General features: G+C 42.6%; 1 protein-coding gene across 2 annotated transcripts in view; it reads right to left on the bottom strand.

Annotated features, from left to right (window-relative positions):
* The window catches only part of Skor2 (SKI family transcriptional corepressor 2), a 57,308-nt gene that overhangs the window by 20,682 nt on the left and 18,212 nt on the right, over positions 1–18,414 (bottom strand). For both annotated transcript variants that reach the window (XM_031366071.1, XM_031366070.1), the window contains exons 5-6: positions 6,576–6,641; positions 6,054–6,152 (exon numbers count right to left, since the gene is read on the bottom strand). In XM_031366071.1, the coding sequence (XP_031221931.1) occupies positions 6,054–6,152; positions 6,576–6,641 (165 nt within the window). The remainder of the gene's footprint in view (positions 1–6,053; positions 6,153–6,575; positions 6,642–18,414) is intronic.

Below are 18,414 nucleotides of genomic sequence, written 5' to 3'. Positions count from 1 at the left end.
AAAGAAATGTGGTGAGGGAGACTATACAATGAGGCTCACAAGACATTTAAAGGCTGATAAACAAAATGTAGTCAACTGTTAACCACCCCGAGAAGAAAAGACAATAGAAAAGATGCTACACGTGCTGCCAAGGAGGGAATGCACACCTGGGCGTCCCTTCTAGAAAAGGGCTTGAAGTTAGACTTTAAGAGATTTTCTAGTTCCTACCCTTCTGGAGAGCAGTTCCTTTAAGAACAACACCAAGAGACAATAATAGTGCTGCACAAAGGCTTAGCGACAATCCACCCTGACTGGAATTCTGGATGAGACTTATTGCCCAAGGTGTTTATTTCTCACTCTGTTTTTAAAAAACTCACTATTTACAAATGTCATATATGGTACTGTATTTATATCATTTCTCCTCTAACTCCTCCCACACAGTCCCATATACCCTCAAATTCTTTATTATATATATTCTTATTATTTTTCTTAATATGTTTATATTTTCTTTATGAATATTTAATATGCATAGTCACTTTCTTTAATATATATTTAACACACACATAAATGTATGGGATACGTGAAAACAACCTGCTGAGTCTATTTTGTGTTTTTCATGTGTATATGGTTTTAGGACCGACCGCTTGGTATTAACTAATTAGTAGATGCATCTTAAAAAGATGTACTATATTTTTAGTAGAAAGACTGAAATATTAAAATATCGATTGTCTTTTCACAGGGGATGTAACGAGATTATGGGTGACTCCCTCTCTTTCCTTTGTATTTCTGCCTAAATTTTTCTGTGATAAGTATGCATATGGTTTTTGAGATCAAAAGACTGCCAGTTCAAAAAATGAAAAAAGGAAAATCAAACCTGCCTCAGCCTCAGAACTGGCTGTTTTTGGTTTTTAGCCATGCTAAATCACTGATGAAGGCATAACTGGAGGTGAAAGCTCACCAAGCTCACTCCTCTAATGAGAGGCTGCTGAGAAAGGTTCTGCAGAGCAATCCACCAGCCAACATGGCGGTAGGGCTGGGCATGGCAACTGAGAATACTTTGAAAGCACACTTTCTCAAACAGCAACTGTGTACAGCATGCATTCCTGGGACCATGAATAAGAACACCCATCTGGCACGTCAGGTTCATGGAGGCCTTACTCACAGAGTCATGGGGCTCACCATTACCTTTCTATCACTGATTGCAACCAACTCTGGGGACCTTTGAACTGTCGTCTCTCCCGCTCTCAGCTCCAGAGGAGACCACAAAGAGAGTCAGCAACGAAGGAGGAGAGCCACCAAGTGTAAAACGAATCCTAATGGTCACAGATAGCTGATGCAGACAATAGGATTCACCTAGGTGAGTCATCTCATGTGTTTTCAAGAAGAAGCACTCAGGGAGCTGTGAGGATGCGCAGTGGACAAAGGTTGCCCCATGACTTGAGTTCAGCCCCAAGAAACCATCTAAAAATGCTAGACACGCCTTCACAGATATGTAATCCTGTGATGGGGATGCAGAGACAGAAGTCTCTCTGGTGCTAGGTCGCCAGCCAGCCTAGTCCAATTGGCTAGGGCCAAGAAGGACCCTGTCTCAAAGGAAAAAGCTTTCCTGAGGAATGACCCTCCCCTCCCTCGCCCCCGACTGCCTTCTGGCTTCCACGGTATGTATCTATGTGCATGTGTTCCTGCATACCCATTTGTCCACATAAAAAAAAGGAAAGTAAGTAACCAGAAAACACATCTGAAGAGTGATACAATTTAGATTCTCAAATCTAAATTGAGGAAATCCTAACATTCACAAAGCTGTGCTCATTAATACCCCTCTATGGGACTGACTAGCCTGCCCACTCTCTTCTTTTTGTTTGTTTGTTTTGTTTTGTTTTTGTTTTTCCGAGACAGGGTTTCTCTGTATAGTCCTGGCTGTCCTGGAACTCAGTCTGTAGACCATGCTGGCCTCGAACTCAGAAATCTGCCTGCCTCTGCCTCCCAAGTGCTGGGATTAAAGGTGTGTGCCACCACCAACCGGCCCACTCTCTTCTCTTTAAACCCACAGAATCCAGGACTGACTCATTAACTCAGCGGAGTGCCTCTGTCCAACAGCCTTTGCTGACCTGATCTCATCCTTCACCGTCAATGTTAATTTCAAATGCAACGTCAACCACTTCCTAAGAGCAGTCTGTACCCACCATGTACCAGTGTTGAAGGTGGCCACAGAGGACTTTTGGAGAGGGGGGTCAGCAGCATGGTTGGGTAGAAGCCATCTCAGAACACTGGAGAGATACATCCAGGTGCATTCTACAAAAGGGTGTGTCAGTGCCAGTGTGGGAAGGCCTCCCGGTGGAGGGGACACTTGAACTGTGTCACAGACATGGAGAGGAGGGCCTGAGCAGGGGAGGCTGAGAGAACTAGAGGGACAGGAAAGGAAGAGAAAGGGAAAGGGTGGTCTCTGCGGCCACCAGAGCAGAAGAGGTGGCCGCGGAGATAGAGGGCTCTCCCCAGGCAGGAGTTAGTGTAGACACTTACATAAGTCGTGAGTGAGCGGGGCCAAAGACAGATTCTTGAATGCAGAACCTGATGTTAATGGTGGCATTTTAGGGGCATGGTGTGGGCCAGAGCAGGGAAGAGGGGGTGGACACGATAGCTTCCATTGACTGCTGCCCAGTTGGAAAAGAGGCCCAGGAATGTGCCTCCTGCAAGATGCTGCCAAACCTGGAGCCTCCCTCGAACCCCTCTTCTCAGCCTGCCTTCCTGCCTGGTGTTGAGGTCCTGTCTCCTCCTGTGCTTCCCCAGCGTGGTCACACAATTTTAGTTCTAGGAAGCCCTTCAACACAGGTAGAGGTTAGCTGGCTCCTCCACACCTAGAGTTCTGCCTTCTACTAAGGATGCGAGCTCCTCTGTCCCCGGGACACAGGCTCCTCCGCTCCCCTCTTCACGTTTTTCTTCTTCCCCTTTATTTGCTTCTTTCCTTTCCTCCCGTTCTTTCTCCTCATGTTCGCTTCCTCCCCCTACCCTCCCTTCTTCACCCTCATATTACACTGGCTCACTGTGCCCAGAACTCATTTTTTGTGACTCTGCTCAGCCTTCAGAACCACACAAAGACCCCACAGCCCAATGTTTTAGGGATCCTCAGTACAGCTCAGAGCCGAGTCTCCCCTCCTCACCCTACTTCATGGTCACCACCCCAGACTACAGACGACAGCTATTAAATACCTAACTTAAATGGAGTTCACGCATAGCATTTGTCATGGATTGCGTCACTTCGTGCCTTCATCCTGAGAAATAGGAATGATCTGCCCCAGTTGGCAGTTTCCAGGTCAGGCAACCAGGGAGGTGAAGCTTGCTCAGGTCAGGTAGACTTTAGAACTTGGATTCCTAATGGCCACGCCCTAGATAGCTCTGCAACTGTGCATCAGTGAGCGCTCTAAAGTCCCTGGATTTTGCCTATGACTGTGAAAGTCTGTCCACCATTGTAAAAAGCTTTTCGGATCTCTTGGAGTCTCCTGTGCTTCCCCCAGGTGTGGCTTTCCAGAGCGCAGGTTTTCATGTCCCCATCAGGGAAGACTGAGTCTGCATGCTGGCCTACCACAGTCCTGCTTAGATAATAAGAACGGAAAGTGTATTTACTAATTTCATCGTGTTAAACTGTCTTTTTTTTTTTGATGTGTCTAAAGCAAGCATTGTTCAAAGTTGGGTGTAAGTACGCCACTTCCTCGCGGGTGAAGTAGGTTGCAGATGTTCAAAACTGGAAAATGTTGTTTATTGCAATACTTCATAAGTGCGGCAGTCCCAGGCTGGCTCATGTCAACTCAGATCAAAGTGACTACTAGGTTCTAGTTTTGTTACAGTGTTTTTGTTTTCTGTGTGGTGGTGGGAACTGAACTCAGGGCTGAGTTATGCCCTAGCCCAGTCCAACACTCTTTTACTGTACGTGATTTATGTAAAAGCAAGGACAATGTATAAGCATATATACATTACTGTGAATTACTTAGTCCCTTAAATGACGACTAATCAACTGTTACTAGTAGAACATACTATGACCACACTGGCCTCCCAGGGAACTGAGAGGGCTCTCTGGGGCTTAACTGGACTAGAACCCACTCTGCTAGATCTAAAAGCAGCGATTCCTCAGCTCCACAGGCAGATCAGCTTAGCTCTATGGAAACAAACCATTTGTTCCCCTCTTTGCTGTGAGAACACAGGCTGCACTCCTCCTGAAACTGGAGCTTCATGCAGCTCAGGCTTTGTGATGTCCATACACGAGACATGCCAGTATTCTAAAGGAGCATCTCAGAAAAATTTTAAATTTGCATAATTTTAAAAAGACTGGGGTTGGAGAGATGGCTCAGTGGTTAAGAGTGTGCACTGCTCTTCCAGAGGACCAGGGTTTGATTCCCAGCACCCATGCTGGGCAGCTCACAACTGCCTGTGACTCCAGCTCCAGGACAGCTCTGGCTTCCTTGGGTACCTGTATTCAAGTACACATACCCACACACAGATAGACACACACACACACACACACACACACACCACACACTCACACACATACACACACAACACACACTAACACACACACATACACATATACACTCACACGCACATACACATACATACTCACACACACACACACATACACATACACTCACACACATACATACTCATATACATATAAACTCACACACACACACTCACACATACACACTCACACATATACACTCACACACATACACACACAACACACACACACATATATACACACACTCACACACACATACATACTCACACATATAAACTCACACACACTCACACACACACTCACACACACATACACATACACACATATAAACTCACACACACTCATACACATTCACACTCATGCACACACACACTCATAACACACTCATACTCATACACACACAGTCACACACATACACACACACTCACACTCATACACACACAGAACACACACACAGTCTCTCTCACACACACAATCTAAAATAAAATAAATCTTAAGAAATTGTGTGCTATTTCCTTTCTCACTTTCATTTTTCTGAGGAGGAGAATACAACAAAACGAACCTCCTAGAAGCCTGAGAAACATTCCCGTGATGCATTTGTTCCTGCGCTATCCCACCATGGCAGGTGAATTTTGCAATTTTACATGGACACCTACCATGAGGCCTTTCTGAAATTCTGTGACCCTGGGAGCAAAGTGATAACCTGATTTCCTGCTTCACATTGGAGTGAGATGTCACATTAGAATAGATTGAGGGTCTAAAACTATTAAAATTACTTTAATTATGGTAGTGCCCCTTAACTCTGGGGTTTGCTTTCTTTGATTCTGTTTATGTGAGGTCAAGTGTAGCCTGAGAACATTAAGTGGAAAATTCTAGAAACAAGCAATTCATAAATTTTAAATAAGGTTTATTATAATATAGGTGGTCATAATTGTTCTATGTTTATCTTTGTTCATTATTACTAATCTCTCAGATTCAATTTTACTGTATGAATGCGAGTAGAGAGGAAAAAGGGTGCAGGGGGGCTTGAAACTATCTGCAAGTTTCCTGTATCCCCTGGGTGCTGCCTGCTTTATCTCCGAAAGATAAGGGGGAGCTACGGTAATCAAATAGACTCTTGGGCACCAGCCTGTTTAAGTCTTCTTGTTTATACACATCTCCCACATCAGTGGCTAACCAGAGCTAAGAATAAAGGCTACCTGTCCCTTTGTTTTTCTTATTTTAGAAACTAATAAATACCAAGGAATTATTGTAATTTAAAAATATATAACCTGGACATATTTCCACATGTGAACACATTTCATACTGAGTTGTGTGTTTACATACATATTTTTAAATGCACATACATTGGCTGCTACTCATATATCAGAACATAAATAGAAATCTTATCTTTGAGTTAATTTGGAGCACAGATAAGGATTAATGTGTATGATTACTTCAGCAGAGTGTGGGCAGGCTGTGTGGGCTTTGTACTTAGTGGCTTCTGGCTTAAACTCACTCTTGAATCTAACGATGGAGATTCTAACAAACATCACATTCGGAATGAATGAAAAGGGCTCCTTACTGAAAACTGGGAAGGACGTGTTTCCTTTCAACACTTGGAATTCTTGCTCCAGCCGCCTTCGTAAATCTATTTGCTCAAACAAAACCTTCTGCAGTTCCTCTAATGGGGGAAAAAAAAGAAGAGCCATTTTACTAATCTTTACAAATAACTCTCTAGAGAACTGTTATATCTGGCAATTTGTTATTATAAGACAAAATATTTTACCAGTTTAAAAAGTCTTGCATAGACATAGGATAGATTTTGTGCAGAAATCCATGAATATAAATCAATGTAATATATTATTTTAAAGTATTATATTACAGTGTCATGTATTGATTGATATGTATGCATTAATCTCAATTATATCCACCCAATGGTCCATATATTATTCATATGTTGCTTGTCAAGCCTAAAATATGGCGCAGAGAAAAAATATCTTCTTATTATCTCTGTACTCTTTAAAAGCCAAGAGAAGTATACAGCTTGCAAACTTGTTTTTACCTTTCCCCATATTCTCTATACAGCTTGCAAACTCGTCCTTACCTTTCCCCATGTTCTCTACATCCTTTTTGAGGGAATGAGGTGAATTGGTTTCTTGTGTGTGTTCACCTTAAAAAAATAAAGGAAAAATATTAGTTTGCGTGGACTATTTTCCCTGAGGTTTTCATTTTCTTTTTCACGTCTAGAAAAAGAGGTTATTATTTAGCATAAGCTGACATTAGAAACACCACAGGACTCAGTGCTGATCTTGAGAATGGACTCCACTCCTTCAAATCACAGAAGCACTCTAGAACACAAGGTTAGAGCCTGTCTGGCCCTAGAACAGCTGCATCGCTCAAGAGAGGAGGCCCGCTCTCCCTGGAAGGCCCTTCAGAATAGCAGAGAGAGGAGTTTCCTAAACTTTTGGTATGCCCAAAATCTGTAACAGTAAAAAAGGAAGGAGGTCTTGTCTTGGGGTAACAGTCACACCTGGAGGATCCCTTGGCCATTGAAAGAGATGTATTCTATCTACAACAGAGATATGAAAAAGATCTTCTGTTAGTTTGTAAATATTTACTTACTCAGCGATAGCTTTTTAACTTGTCATCTGAAATAACTCATCACGATAACTCATCCCTACCCATAAAAATGAACGTGGGAGCAGAGGTTGGAGCCCAGAAGCTAAGCACAGCACTGCAAGCACCAGGCCTCTGCCTCAACCCCAGCACCCAAACTGGACTAAATAAGCCAGCTGTCTTTATTCAGAATAAAGGTTAGACTGTTGCTCCTGTTTTGTTACATGCTAATGGGAACAATACCAAATGAAATGATACATTTATCTACAGTAAATTGTGTCTTCATGAAAGGGAGAGCTCAAACACACCAAGGTTTAACCCATCCATTCAGCTAACTAGGTGATTGCATTTTCAAATCTCAAGTTAATTTCCGTGGCAGCCACGTGGAGTGATTAAGCTTCTGTTTTTGCCTAAGAGATGAGGTAGTACAGGCAATGGCTCTCTGAGAAGGTTTTATGGATTCCCCACACTGGTTCCCAGAGGTGGCACAGGGCCCTGCCTCCTCTTTTTCTTCACCCACTGGGTCAGGCACTGCTGGAGGCAAGAGCCCTGTCTTTTCTCTACATCTAGTCAGGGCCTCACAGAGCTGGACATACAGTGGAGTGTCTTCTGTTGTTACTGAAGGAACCCCAGGAGGACATAAATCCTAAGTCGTGGCTCCAGCCAGAATGTATCACTTCAATTCTCTGCTTGCTACTTATTCATTTCCTTCGGAAAGAAATGGAGTGTAATAGCCCCTAGGCACTTGTTGGAATACTGGGAGACCTCACTGCCAAGCAAAAATTTCTATAAATAAAGAAACAGGATTTCTTCCCAAAGCATCAACCTATACCATGGACAGACATCTGTATTCCACATGCTGACTGTCTGAAGTGGGTGAAAGGTGTGCATGAATGTACATTCTTCTCTTTAAGGACTTATATGTAACATACAGACATTCAAATATTCCTAAATATACCCATACATATTAGGGCGGAGCCTAATATATCCTTCACACACCCCTCCATGTTCCTTACTGGCAGGCATTCTCTAACAAGTTGAACATATTCACACGACTTTATTTCAATACATCTTGAACTTGACCTCTCTCTCTAGTCTCATGTGTACTCTTGGACCTCAACCATGTGATTTTCTTTTCCTTAAAGTGAGGAAAATGCCTGTGAGGTATCCCAGCGATGGACCTCAATAGAACCCCTAGGGAATTTGATCCTCTACTAGAAAAGTAACCAACAGGATGGTAGCCAATCATTAATACGTAACTCGTGCATGGTGATGTCTTGAAATGAAGATGTATGTTGGGTGCAGGGCTAAGCAGTACAGAAGTTCCCTACTGATGCAATACTGAATCCCAACAGAGAAGAGCAAGCAGGTAGGTTCATGCCTCAGAGCGTCCTCACGTGGGGTGAGAGGCTTTTTCAATCTAATGGCCAGAGAATGACTTAGAGGAGAAGTGAGACCGCTTCCAGGAGCATGCTCTTATCATGTTGTGGGCCAGACTTTTTAACTCATTAATATTATTTTGAGAACTGTTTATGTTGCGTTACATTTCAATCAGATACATTTCAATTAAATACATTTAAAAATTAAGATATATAAAACTATCATTGCTTTCCCCTTCATAATTACTAACATTATATATATGTATAATATATATGCATAGAGTACCTCTAAAACAATAGCTAATCAATGGAGGGGGACTGGCTGCAGGAAAATCTCCTGGTGATGTCAACAATGGGCTGCTCTTCTCATCAGCTCTGGAGGTTCTATTAACATTTTGCATTAGTGTCTATTTCAAATAAGACATTTCCACTGTGATGTCCGAGCAAAAATGGCCAACGTAGAGCTTAGAAGCTGTGAACATCCCCTTCTCACTGAGGTTTTTTTTTTTTAAGTCTAGGTGTCAGGTAGACAAGGTCACAGTGGCAGTCTCGGCTGTGCTGCGCATGTCCCTTACTGGACTGCCGCTTCGGCTGTGCTGCGCATGTCCCTTACTGGACTGCCGCTTCGGCTGTGCTGCGCATGTCCCTTACTGGACTGCCGCTTCGGCTGTGCTGCGCGTGTCCCTTACTGGACTGCCGCTTCGGCTGTGCTGCGCATGTCCCTTACTGGACTGCCGCTTCGGCTGTGCTGCGCGTGTCCCCTACTGGACTGCCGCTTCGGCTGTGCTGTGCGTGTCCCTTACTGGACTGCCGCTTCCTGCATTCTTGCTAATCTGCGGGAACCAGATTGTTAATGGTGGTTAAAAATGACCTCTGGGAAGCTGGTTGTTTGTTCGCTATCACTGCTAATGTTCTCCATCTGGGCTTTTTTTTTTTTTTTTTAAGGCAGTCTAATACTAGATGAAATAAATGTGATTTAGTTGACAATGAGCTACCGATTTTTATAAATATTCCATCAGGTTAGATGCGTTTCATTCACTTCTCAAAATGAATGAATGAATGAGTGAATGAATGAATGACTTTGGAGGCATCCCAAAATTAAAATGCTAACCTTCTTTCCCTTTACATTCTTTTTTTAAAAAATATATTTACAAACAGAGGGGATGGGGGAAACTTAGAGATCTTAGTGGCTTCAAGGCAGGAAGCAGTGTTGCGCACGCACGGGAGGAATGTCTTTCTTAGTGGCCTGGCCTCAAATATGTCAGATGGTAGAAGAAAACAGAAGCGGTTTGGAGTGGGAAAGGAGCGAATAATCTGAGTATAAATGCACTGGGGGGGGGGGAGGTGGGAGGTGGAGGCAGATCAGACGAAAAGCCGCTGCTCAGGCACGCACCACTTTCTCATGGAACCTTCATGATCCATGAACGGTGCTCACTCCAGTGAGCCGTGCACGACAAACGTCATGGCAGCCAGATGCAACCAAAAGCCAAGGCCTGGCCACATGCTTTTGCTTTCCCATCCTCTCTGGGTCCTCCAGCCCAGGTGGCCTCATGTTCTAGATGTCCCATGGCACCCTTGGTTTTGCCCACGCTCAGCCACCAGAAAACAGACAAGAGGGATGGGCGTGAGAATGTACCATGCTCCGGCATACATAAATAGTAAACATCAAACAAGGAGGGACTAAAACTCACGAAAACTCACAAACACATAATCAGTCAGTGGACTCCCTAGCAGAACCTCTACAGGCTGAAGATGGATCACTTTCTCTTAACTATTGTGGCATACTCTCGTTAGAGAACCTGGAATGGATTCCCTGGTCTTCATAGGGGGAAAAAATCAATTCTGTGTTCCTTTGGAGGTAGGTTCCAGGTCTTCTAGCCTGGGTTCCTGCTGCTCTGCCCCACAGTTTATCTGCCTTTACTGACCACACAAATCCTGTGTTCCGGCCTGTGTTTCTCACTGTGGATTGTTTTTTCTTGTATTGTCTGCCTTGCCTGAGGATACTTGACCCTCTCCCCACTTTCTATTCCATTTGAGGCATCCAATGCCATTCTGAAATGCCATTTAAGTCTCCTTGGCTTGGACTGAGCATTCCTAACGTTCCATCCTCTATTTATCAAAGCCCTAATCTTTGAGGTGATGGTTTGAGGCAGTTCAGCCAATGGGGTTGATTGGGACATCAGGATAGAGCGCTTATGCGTGGGATCAGTGCCATAGGCAGGTTTGGTTCCATCATGTCCTGTCTAGCCAGGAAACAGCTGCCTATGTGTCTCCTAAGAAGCCCCCATCAGACACTGAATCTACTGCTATCTTGATCTGGGACTTCACAGCTTCCAGAATTTGAGAAATACACACTGTTAGGTGTTTTTGTTCTAGCATCCCAAAAGGACCAAGACACAGCTTCCATGAACCAGCTGAAGTTTCTGCAAGTGCCGATAATCACCCCCTTCCTGGGCTAAAGTTCTAAGTATCTTTCCTTTACCCCTTTGCTTCCTGACTAGGGGATTTGCTTTCTGAAAGTAGCAACAACACCACCTTACCCCAAGTGTGTGTGGGGGGGGTGGAAATACATCCCACAAATACCTGCTATACTAATGGACTCTAGTTGGTCAAAGAAACACCAACCACTGCAATTATAAATCTTCAATTGTCAGGAGGGCCTTTAAACTAATCCTTATAGTTAAACCTAATTCTTATAAGTGAAAAAGTACATTTCAATTTGTTTTATAATCAGACTAAATCAAGCTAACTATATTTTCTGTCTGCTGGAAAGTTTGTGATAAAAACTAAGTTTTTTTCTGTCTGGGATTTTCAAAGTTTTTATGTAAAAACACTTAGTCTAAATTCTACCTAAAACATGGAAAAATATTAATTGTTATATATGTCTGCCATGGCTTTCATCAAAAAACACATATATTAGGAGTCATTTATTTTATTACAATAATAATTTTATTATAAAGTATTCATTTTTCTATATATGTTAATGGTTTATTTGTTGTACTTACTAGAGATGAAACCTAGGGCCACATGCATGATAGGCACACTCCCCGGGTTCAGTGACATGAGTTACACAAACAGATGAGATGCCATGTTCTGTTGATGGTCATCATAGGACAGGGAAAGAAGCTAGTAAAATAGATGTCACTAGGACTTTCCATGGCAGCCAGCTTTCAGTGTTGGAAGGGGGACACAGGACTCATGTGGCCCTCTGGTGCAGTAGTGACAAGACTTTACAGAGGCAACAGATAGCTCTCTTTCTTGGATCTGAGGCCTGCTTCACAGGCGAGCATTCGAGCTCGGTATTGCAAACATGGTCTAAACCTATGGCTAGGGAACTTGTTGGCCCTAGGGGAAGAGTGTATTGGGGTTGTCATGTTAACTCCCTTCTAAACATTAATGCTTATGTCCATAGATTTGTGATGTTTCTAGCCTGAAGTGGGTGGTAGCCACTCCAGAGACTCAATCCTGCTCAAAGTGTTGAGAATAAGTGATGGTAGGTGCTCACCCATAGATGGGCACTGACCCCAACAAACACACCCATACATGGGACCTTGCCTACATTAAACACACCCATAGATGTGCATTGCCTGCATCAAATACACTCATAGATGGACACTGCCCCCATCAAACACACCCATAGATGGATACTGCCTGCATCAAACACACTCATAGATGGGCACTGCCTGCATCAAATACACCCATAGATGGGCACTGCCTGCATCAAACACACTCATAGATGGGCACTGCCTGCATCAAACACACTCATAGATGGGCACTGCTTGCAGCAAACTCTCTCCCCACTCAAATCTTTAATAACACTGAGCAGTAGGATCTAGGTAGAAATATTGGGAGCCGGGCGACTTGGAAGGAATGCTGTCTTCTAGAGGGGACAACCGATGGTACACAGAAGCTCATAGTAGCTTTGGTTATCTGAGCAAGATCGGTGCAAGATCAAGCCAGTTAAAAACTCCAGCATGGATTAGGGAGAGGTTCCCAGCTCCCACCCTAGCTGAGCAGATACTAGCAGTTAATGGCTGTGAGTAAGAAAGAGGCACATTCCTTTAGGAGTGAGGCTGCTGGTAGGTTCCCCTAGCCCCAGTGGATGGTCCCACTGAACCCAAGCAAATAAATACTCATAAAAGGAGGACATGAAGCTTGTGGGGGAGGTGGATGCGATGGAAGATTCTGGAAGGGGGTTGTGAGGAGTGGGTATATATATTCAAGGAATACTGTATACATGTATAGAAATTTTCAAAGAATAAGCACTAATTTTTAAAAATTGAATTCAATAAATAAGCTTTAAATACTGGAACCTTAGTGTTCAGGTTACGTACCCTGGAATGCAGGACATCTTATCTGAGTGGGGCACAATATCAAATGCCAAGTCTTAATATAAGGGGTAAGAGATCTGGCTTTCACTATCCCTTCTACTGAAAGGCCTCCCCGACTCCTTGGTGTCCTATTCCTGGCCTTAGCTCTCTCCCCAAATTCTTCCTTGAGGTAAGCACAGCAGTGCTCACAGGGTCCGCCCAGCAGCCGCCCCAGCAGCTAGCACATTGCTCCTCCCAATACCGTTCCTGAGAACATTTAGTGGAAATCTTTAGGAGAACACTTTTGCCTGTGCAGGAAGGAAGCATGCATCCCCCAGAAGGTCACTTCCAAGTAGATAAACATTTTAATTCAGTTTGGTGTCAGTATATGAGATCCTCATGTACTCTCGCATTCAGAAGACTGTGTCTGGCAGACAAACCTTTCAACAGCCCTGGGGACCGATGCACTCCTGAGTAGGTTCTGGTGCAGGGGAGCAGACATCTAACGCTCAAAGGTGCAGCTGGGTCCTGCATGATGTTTCAAGCATGCTGCCACAGCCTCTCTGGCTGGATGGAGACTCTACCCTCTTGCCTCCTGGAACCCTACCAGGGCAGGCTGGCATTAACTAACTAAACAGGCCTGTTGAATTCTTAAAATAAGCACTGTATTTTAATAACTGGTCTTAGCTTTGTAACCTAGCTTAGGCCTTTTCTGAACCTGTTCTCTTTTCCTTATACTGTATCTTAGAGGTGCAAATTATATTGAGTCAAAATTAATCTACAGTTGTAATAATAAAAAATTTAGCACAATCTATGGCATACGGGGATTTTTAAAGGATACTTTGTGTCCAGGCATAAGAAATCAATTACAGAGGCAGGGCAGATTGCTTAGCAAATGAACTATGAAGACTGGAGTTTAAGTCCCACGCACTTACTTAAACAGGTGGATGTCATGGCCTGCCTGTGTCCTAGAGGAAGATGCTCAGTGTTGATATCTAGTCTACACATGCACACATGTGCACCCACATGTACGAGGACATAGGTACTCACACAAACTACACCACAAATACTACAAAACCAATTACATAGGAAGCGAAGTTGAACAACGTTCTCCTCTGTCACTGGGTTATTGTCCCGCTAGTTTCATAGCGTTGCACCTACATCAAACTAATGACTACTCTGTGATGCCTGACACTTTCGTAAGGTCACAGAAATGGAGGCAGAAAGGTCACCAAAGAGGGAGTGCTGCAGACCAGGCTAGAGGAGCACCCTCCCCATTAGTGAAAACAAAGAGAAACTGCTGGAGTCTGTGATGCCAGGGTGGCTACAATGAGAACCAGTAAAGGCACACTTCCTGATTGATACCCGAAATGTATTACTCAAGCTGGGTGTGGCTACACATGCCAGTAAACCCCAGCACTCAGGAGGCAAAGTTAGGAGGACAGAGAGCTTGAGGATAGCCTGACTATATAGTGAGAATTTGGCTCAAAAAACAAATATAAATAAATAAATAAATGAATACACATATGTGTTATATCATATATATTATATATTACACATATATAATGTTATATATTATATATTACATATATTATATTATATATACTATATATATTACATGTATTTGAATAATGACTCTGGAGCCCATTCTAGATTTCTCTTGAGTTTTAGAATTGAGTTAATGCTATGTGAGTTAATGCTATGCAATATTTTTATTTCCTTTATATTTATTTATTTATTTCATGCATGTATGTATGTGTGGTTGGGAGCATGCGTGAATGTGATGCATGCATATGGAGGTTGGTGAATGACTCTCAGAACTTGGTTTTCTCTTTCTACCATCTTGACAGCCCTAATTTTTTTTTCTAGAAAACTTTTCATTGTTTTCTATCTTGTTGAATTTCATATAAAATTTTTAAAAATTATTAGCATAAAGAAAAAGTTTTCATAAATAGAAAGTAGATGTCTGAAACACAGGGAAAACTTAATTCTGGGTGGTTCTGCATATATTGAACGGTTCAAGATGTTCTAAAAGTGATGTTTGTAATAAATTAGAGGTTTTATTAAATTTTACAGGCAGACCAACTTAGATACAAACTTACCCAAAGTTCCCCTAAAGTGAGAGACTTCAAACTCAGGCCCACTATTCTGGCTTTTAAGAATTTCTCATCTTTGCTTTTTTTTTTTTTTTTTAAATCATGAGCATGTTCTAAAATCGAGTGGAATAATAAATCAGACCGCTTCATCTGCTATATATTCATGAGAAGTGTAACTGCTTCTTACTATTCTTGGAAATCCATCCCCAGCATATTAAGTACACTAGAGAATCATACCCGTGGAAATCAAATTGATTTTAAAACTCGTATACATCTAACAAGATGCAGCCGTGCTCGGAGTCCAGGTGCTGGCTGCCTTTCTTGGAGGGATTGGAGGGCAGGTTACACCGCCTCTTTCTCTCATTTCCTTGACCTGCTACAGCTCTGAGCTGTCTCACCAGCTTACCGCATTCAATTTCAAATCACTTAACTTCACTGAAGTTATTCAAAGTGGAAACCCACTCTGGGATTGTGAGCAGAATCCTGTCATCTACAGTTTTGAGTTGGTAATATTTTTTACCAAGCCACTATCTATTTAATTCTATGTGGCCTGGTGGACTTTTGAAGTTCTGCTGCCTTCTGGGGAATTTTGGTTGCTGAAGACTGTCTTGCTTGGCCCCTCGAATTATCCACAGTACAACACCTACTGTGCATAGTGCTTTTCCAGACGGGATTTAAAAATCTCAGTTATATAAATGTCAACAAAAATCTTATCAACAAACTCAAAAGCTTGGGATAAAGGTGATACTGAACCAAATAAGGAACAACTACTCCACGGAAATAACTGCCTCGAAAAACCAGACTTTATCCTAAGGACCAGTTAATGCAATAACTGCCTCCAAGGCTAGGCATGTCTGTATGTATACATAACCACTGAAACTTCCTGGTAATTACATTCACGATTACCACGAGAATGAAAAATTCATATAAAAGCAAAAAACGGCCATCTGATTTACCAGGGAGTTTAAAAGAAAGCTGTTTTATTCTCCCATGTTCTGCTTGTGCGAAGGAATTAAATATTGTACTGTCAGTCTTCAAAAAATCATAATTGAGCTAAATGCTGGCTGAAGGAACATAGCTATGTAAGTCGCACTAGACGGTGTTATGTTTTCTACTATACAGCGTGGGCTGGGTTGAAATTTGTGGTCCTCCTGTCTCAGCCTCCTAAGTACTAGGATTATGGGTGTGGCTTGGGTGGTATGTATACATACATACATATTGTGTATGTATATATTCCCCTACACACACACACATACATTCCAATCATATGTGTAATGTAGTCTGGTTAGTTTGTCTCTCAGTCTTAGTTGGCAGCAACCAAAGGTCAGAGAGTGCCCTTGCTTTTTACCTCAGAACCTCTAGAGTTTAAGCAAACTACCTAGCATGCGGTAAGCATTCTCAGCTTAGTGAGGAGCCAATGAGTGAAGCGCATGGACTCCCGTAGTGGGAAAGCCATCAGGTCTTATATGGAGAGCAATCTCTCCAGGGAGGAGGAGGGGGCGCTGGGTGCTACCACAACAGCAGTCCGCATATGCTTGTGATCTCAACAATGCTGAATGAATAGATTCTGGTTACGATGAAATAAGTTAAAAAATAATAAAACACAGGTGTCCATTCTGGGACTTTCCTCAAAGGCCTTTCAATAGGAAGACCACAGGCTAATCTTTTTTTTTTTTTACAAGCACAGGACAGCTTGAAGGCATAGCACGCTAAGTGCCACAAGCCCCCAACCTCTTCAACCCTCTGAGGTTTTTAACCGTAAATACAAAGTCAGGAGCACTGGTGCCCACTTGTAGTATCAACTATTCAGGAAGCTGAGGTAGGTGGCTCGCTTGAGCCCATGGATTTAAGATCAGTCTGGGCAACACAGGGGAGACTCCATCTCAATATGGATTAAGTGATAGATGGCATGAAGTACACTTTCAAAGGAATCACAAAGACGAACTTCCTGTGGCCTGATGTTCTAGCATCAACATTCATGGATACCGCGTTACATATTCCATAGTGTTTCCAGCTTTTCCCTATTCTTCTCATCCTCCCATTCAGTACAAGGTAATAATATCATGTGACCACCCACCTACCTACAGCCCTGAATAATGTGAGGGAGAGATTGCGGTATGGAAAACTGATATGGAGCAAGCTTCTTTGGGAATCTGTATCAGGTTAATTATTCTGAGAAAGGGAGTAGCGCTGTATCAACAGTACGCACGGGTGTTACTACCACTGTAACTATTGACCACGCTGCCTGGTGTCACTGAATGCTTATGTGGACCTGGATCCTGTCTGCACCATGGGATGTTCACGTGGACCTGGATCCTGTCTGCACCATGGGATGTTCATGTGGACCTGGATCCTGTCTGCACCATGGGATGTTCACGTGGACATGGATCCTGTCTGCATCATGGGATGTTCACGTGGACATGGATCCTGTCTGCATCATGGGATGTTCATGTGGACATGGATCCTGTCTACACTTTCACCTGTGTCCTTTTAGCATCTGCAAACTAAACAACAGTGGATTGAGTGTTTCTTATTCACTCTGGCTATCACTCTCAGGGCTCTGAGGGTGTGTCAGGGCTTGCTGGTCTGGGTGGATGTGAGAACATGAGAACACTTTCAGGTAAGCTCAGAAACTTCTTTCAAACTTCCATCCAAGGCAAAGGAAGGTGAAAGATAGGAATTCAGTTTTTAAGAAATTCAGAGACTATGACCGTGAACAATGTAAACGTCCTGTAGCTCTAAGGAACTCGCTTGGTCTTAACACACGTGCACTCTGATCCATTAGCACGTCTTCAATTTAGCACTAACTCACAAGGCTTTATAAAAATCATGGGTGCAGGTTGCTAAATGCAGTGTAAGAAGTTAAGTTTCCTAAAGAGAAATCATCTCAGATTGTAGAACTTGGATCCTCCCGTTAAATCTATGTAAACTGCTTTAAACATCAAATTATCCCCATAGTTTTATGCAAATCATTGTTACCTCTTGGAAAGCTATGCACATTTTACATTTTTATAGCATATATAATTCCTTTTTATCTCCTTCAAAAATTACACCTAAAATAGAGGAAGAATTGAGCAGAGCAGACTTAGAATAATTAGTGCTTAGTAGCTAAAGTTCGTCATCTACCATGAATCATTCTCTAAATGATCATCCACAATGGTATTAAATACGCGCATCTTGTATCTTGTGCCATGGAGTCACCAACGGCCAACTCCAGAGTCAAAACTTCTAAATACAGGCTGTCAAAACATTCAGATCAACTAATGCATACAATTATAATGTATTAAGTTTAATGAGCATCACTAAGTTAAAACTAAACTAATTAAGAAAAGGAAATGGAAAATGGGGGCCGTGTCCTACCCCTGAAAGGGTTAAGTTGTTATAATGTACAGAGGTCATGCCCCTTTGTCAGACTTCCAGGTCTCCTGGAGCTTACTTACAAACTGAGAGGTTACATACAAAACAAGATGAGCCAACTAAAAATTCCCCCCAAATTAAATAAGTAATTAATTCCAGCGCTAGGATATGGCAGTAGCTTTTAA

The sequence above is a fragment of the Mastomys coucha genome, unplaced genomic scaffold, assembly GCF_008632895.1.
Source record: "Mastomys coucha isolate ucsf_1 unplaced genomic scaffold, UCSF_Mcou_1 pScaffold13, whole genome shotgun sequence".
Taxonomy (NCBI): domain Eukaryota; kingdom Metazoa; phylum Chordata; class Mammalia; order Rodentia; family Muridae; genus Mastomys; species Mastomys coucha.
The sequence above is the reverse complement of the archived record's forward strand: the minus strand, read 5'-3'. Positions and strand labels throughout refer to the sequence as shown.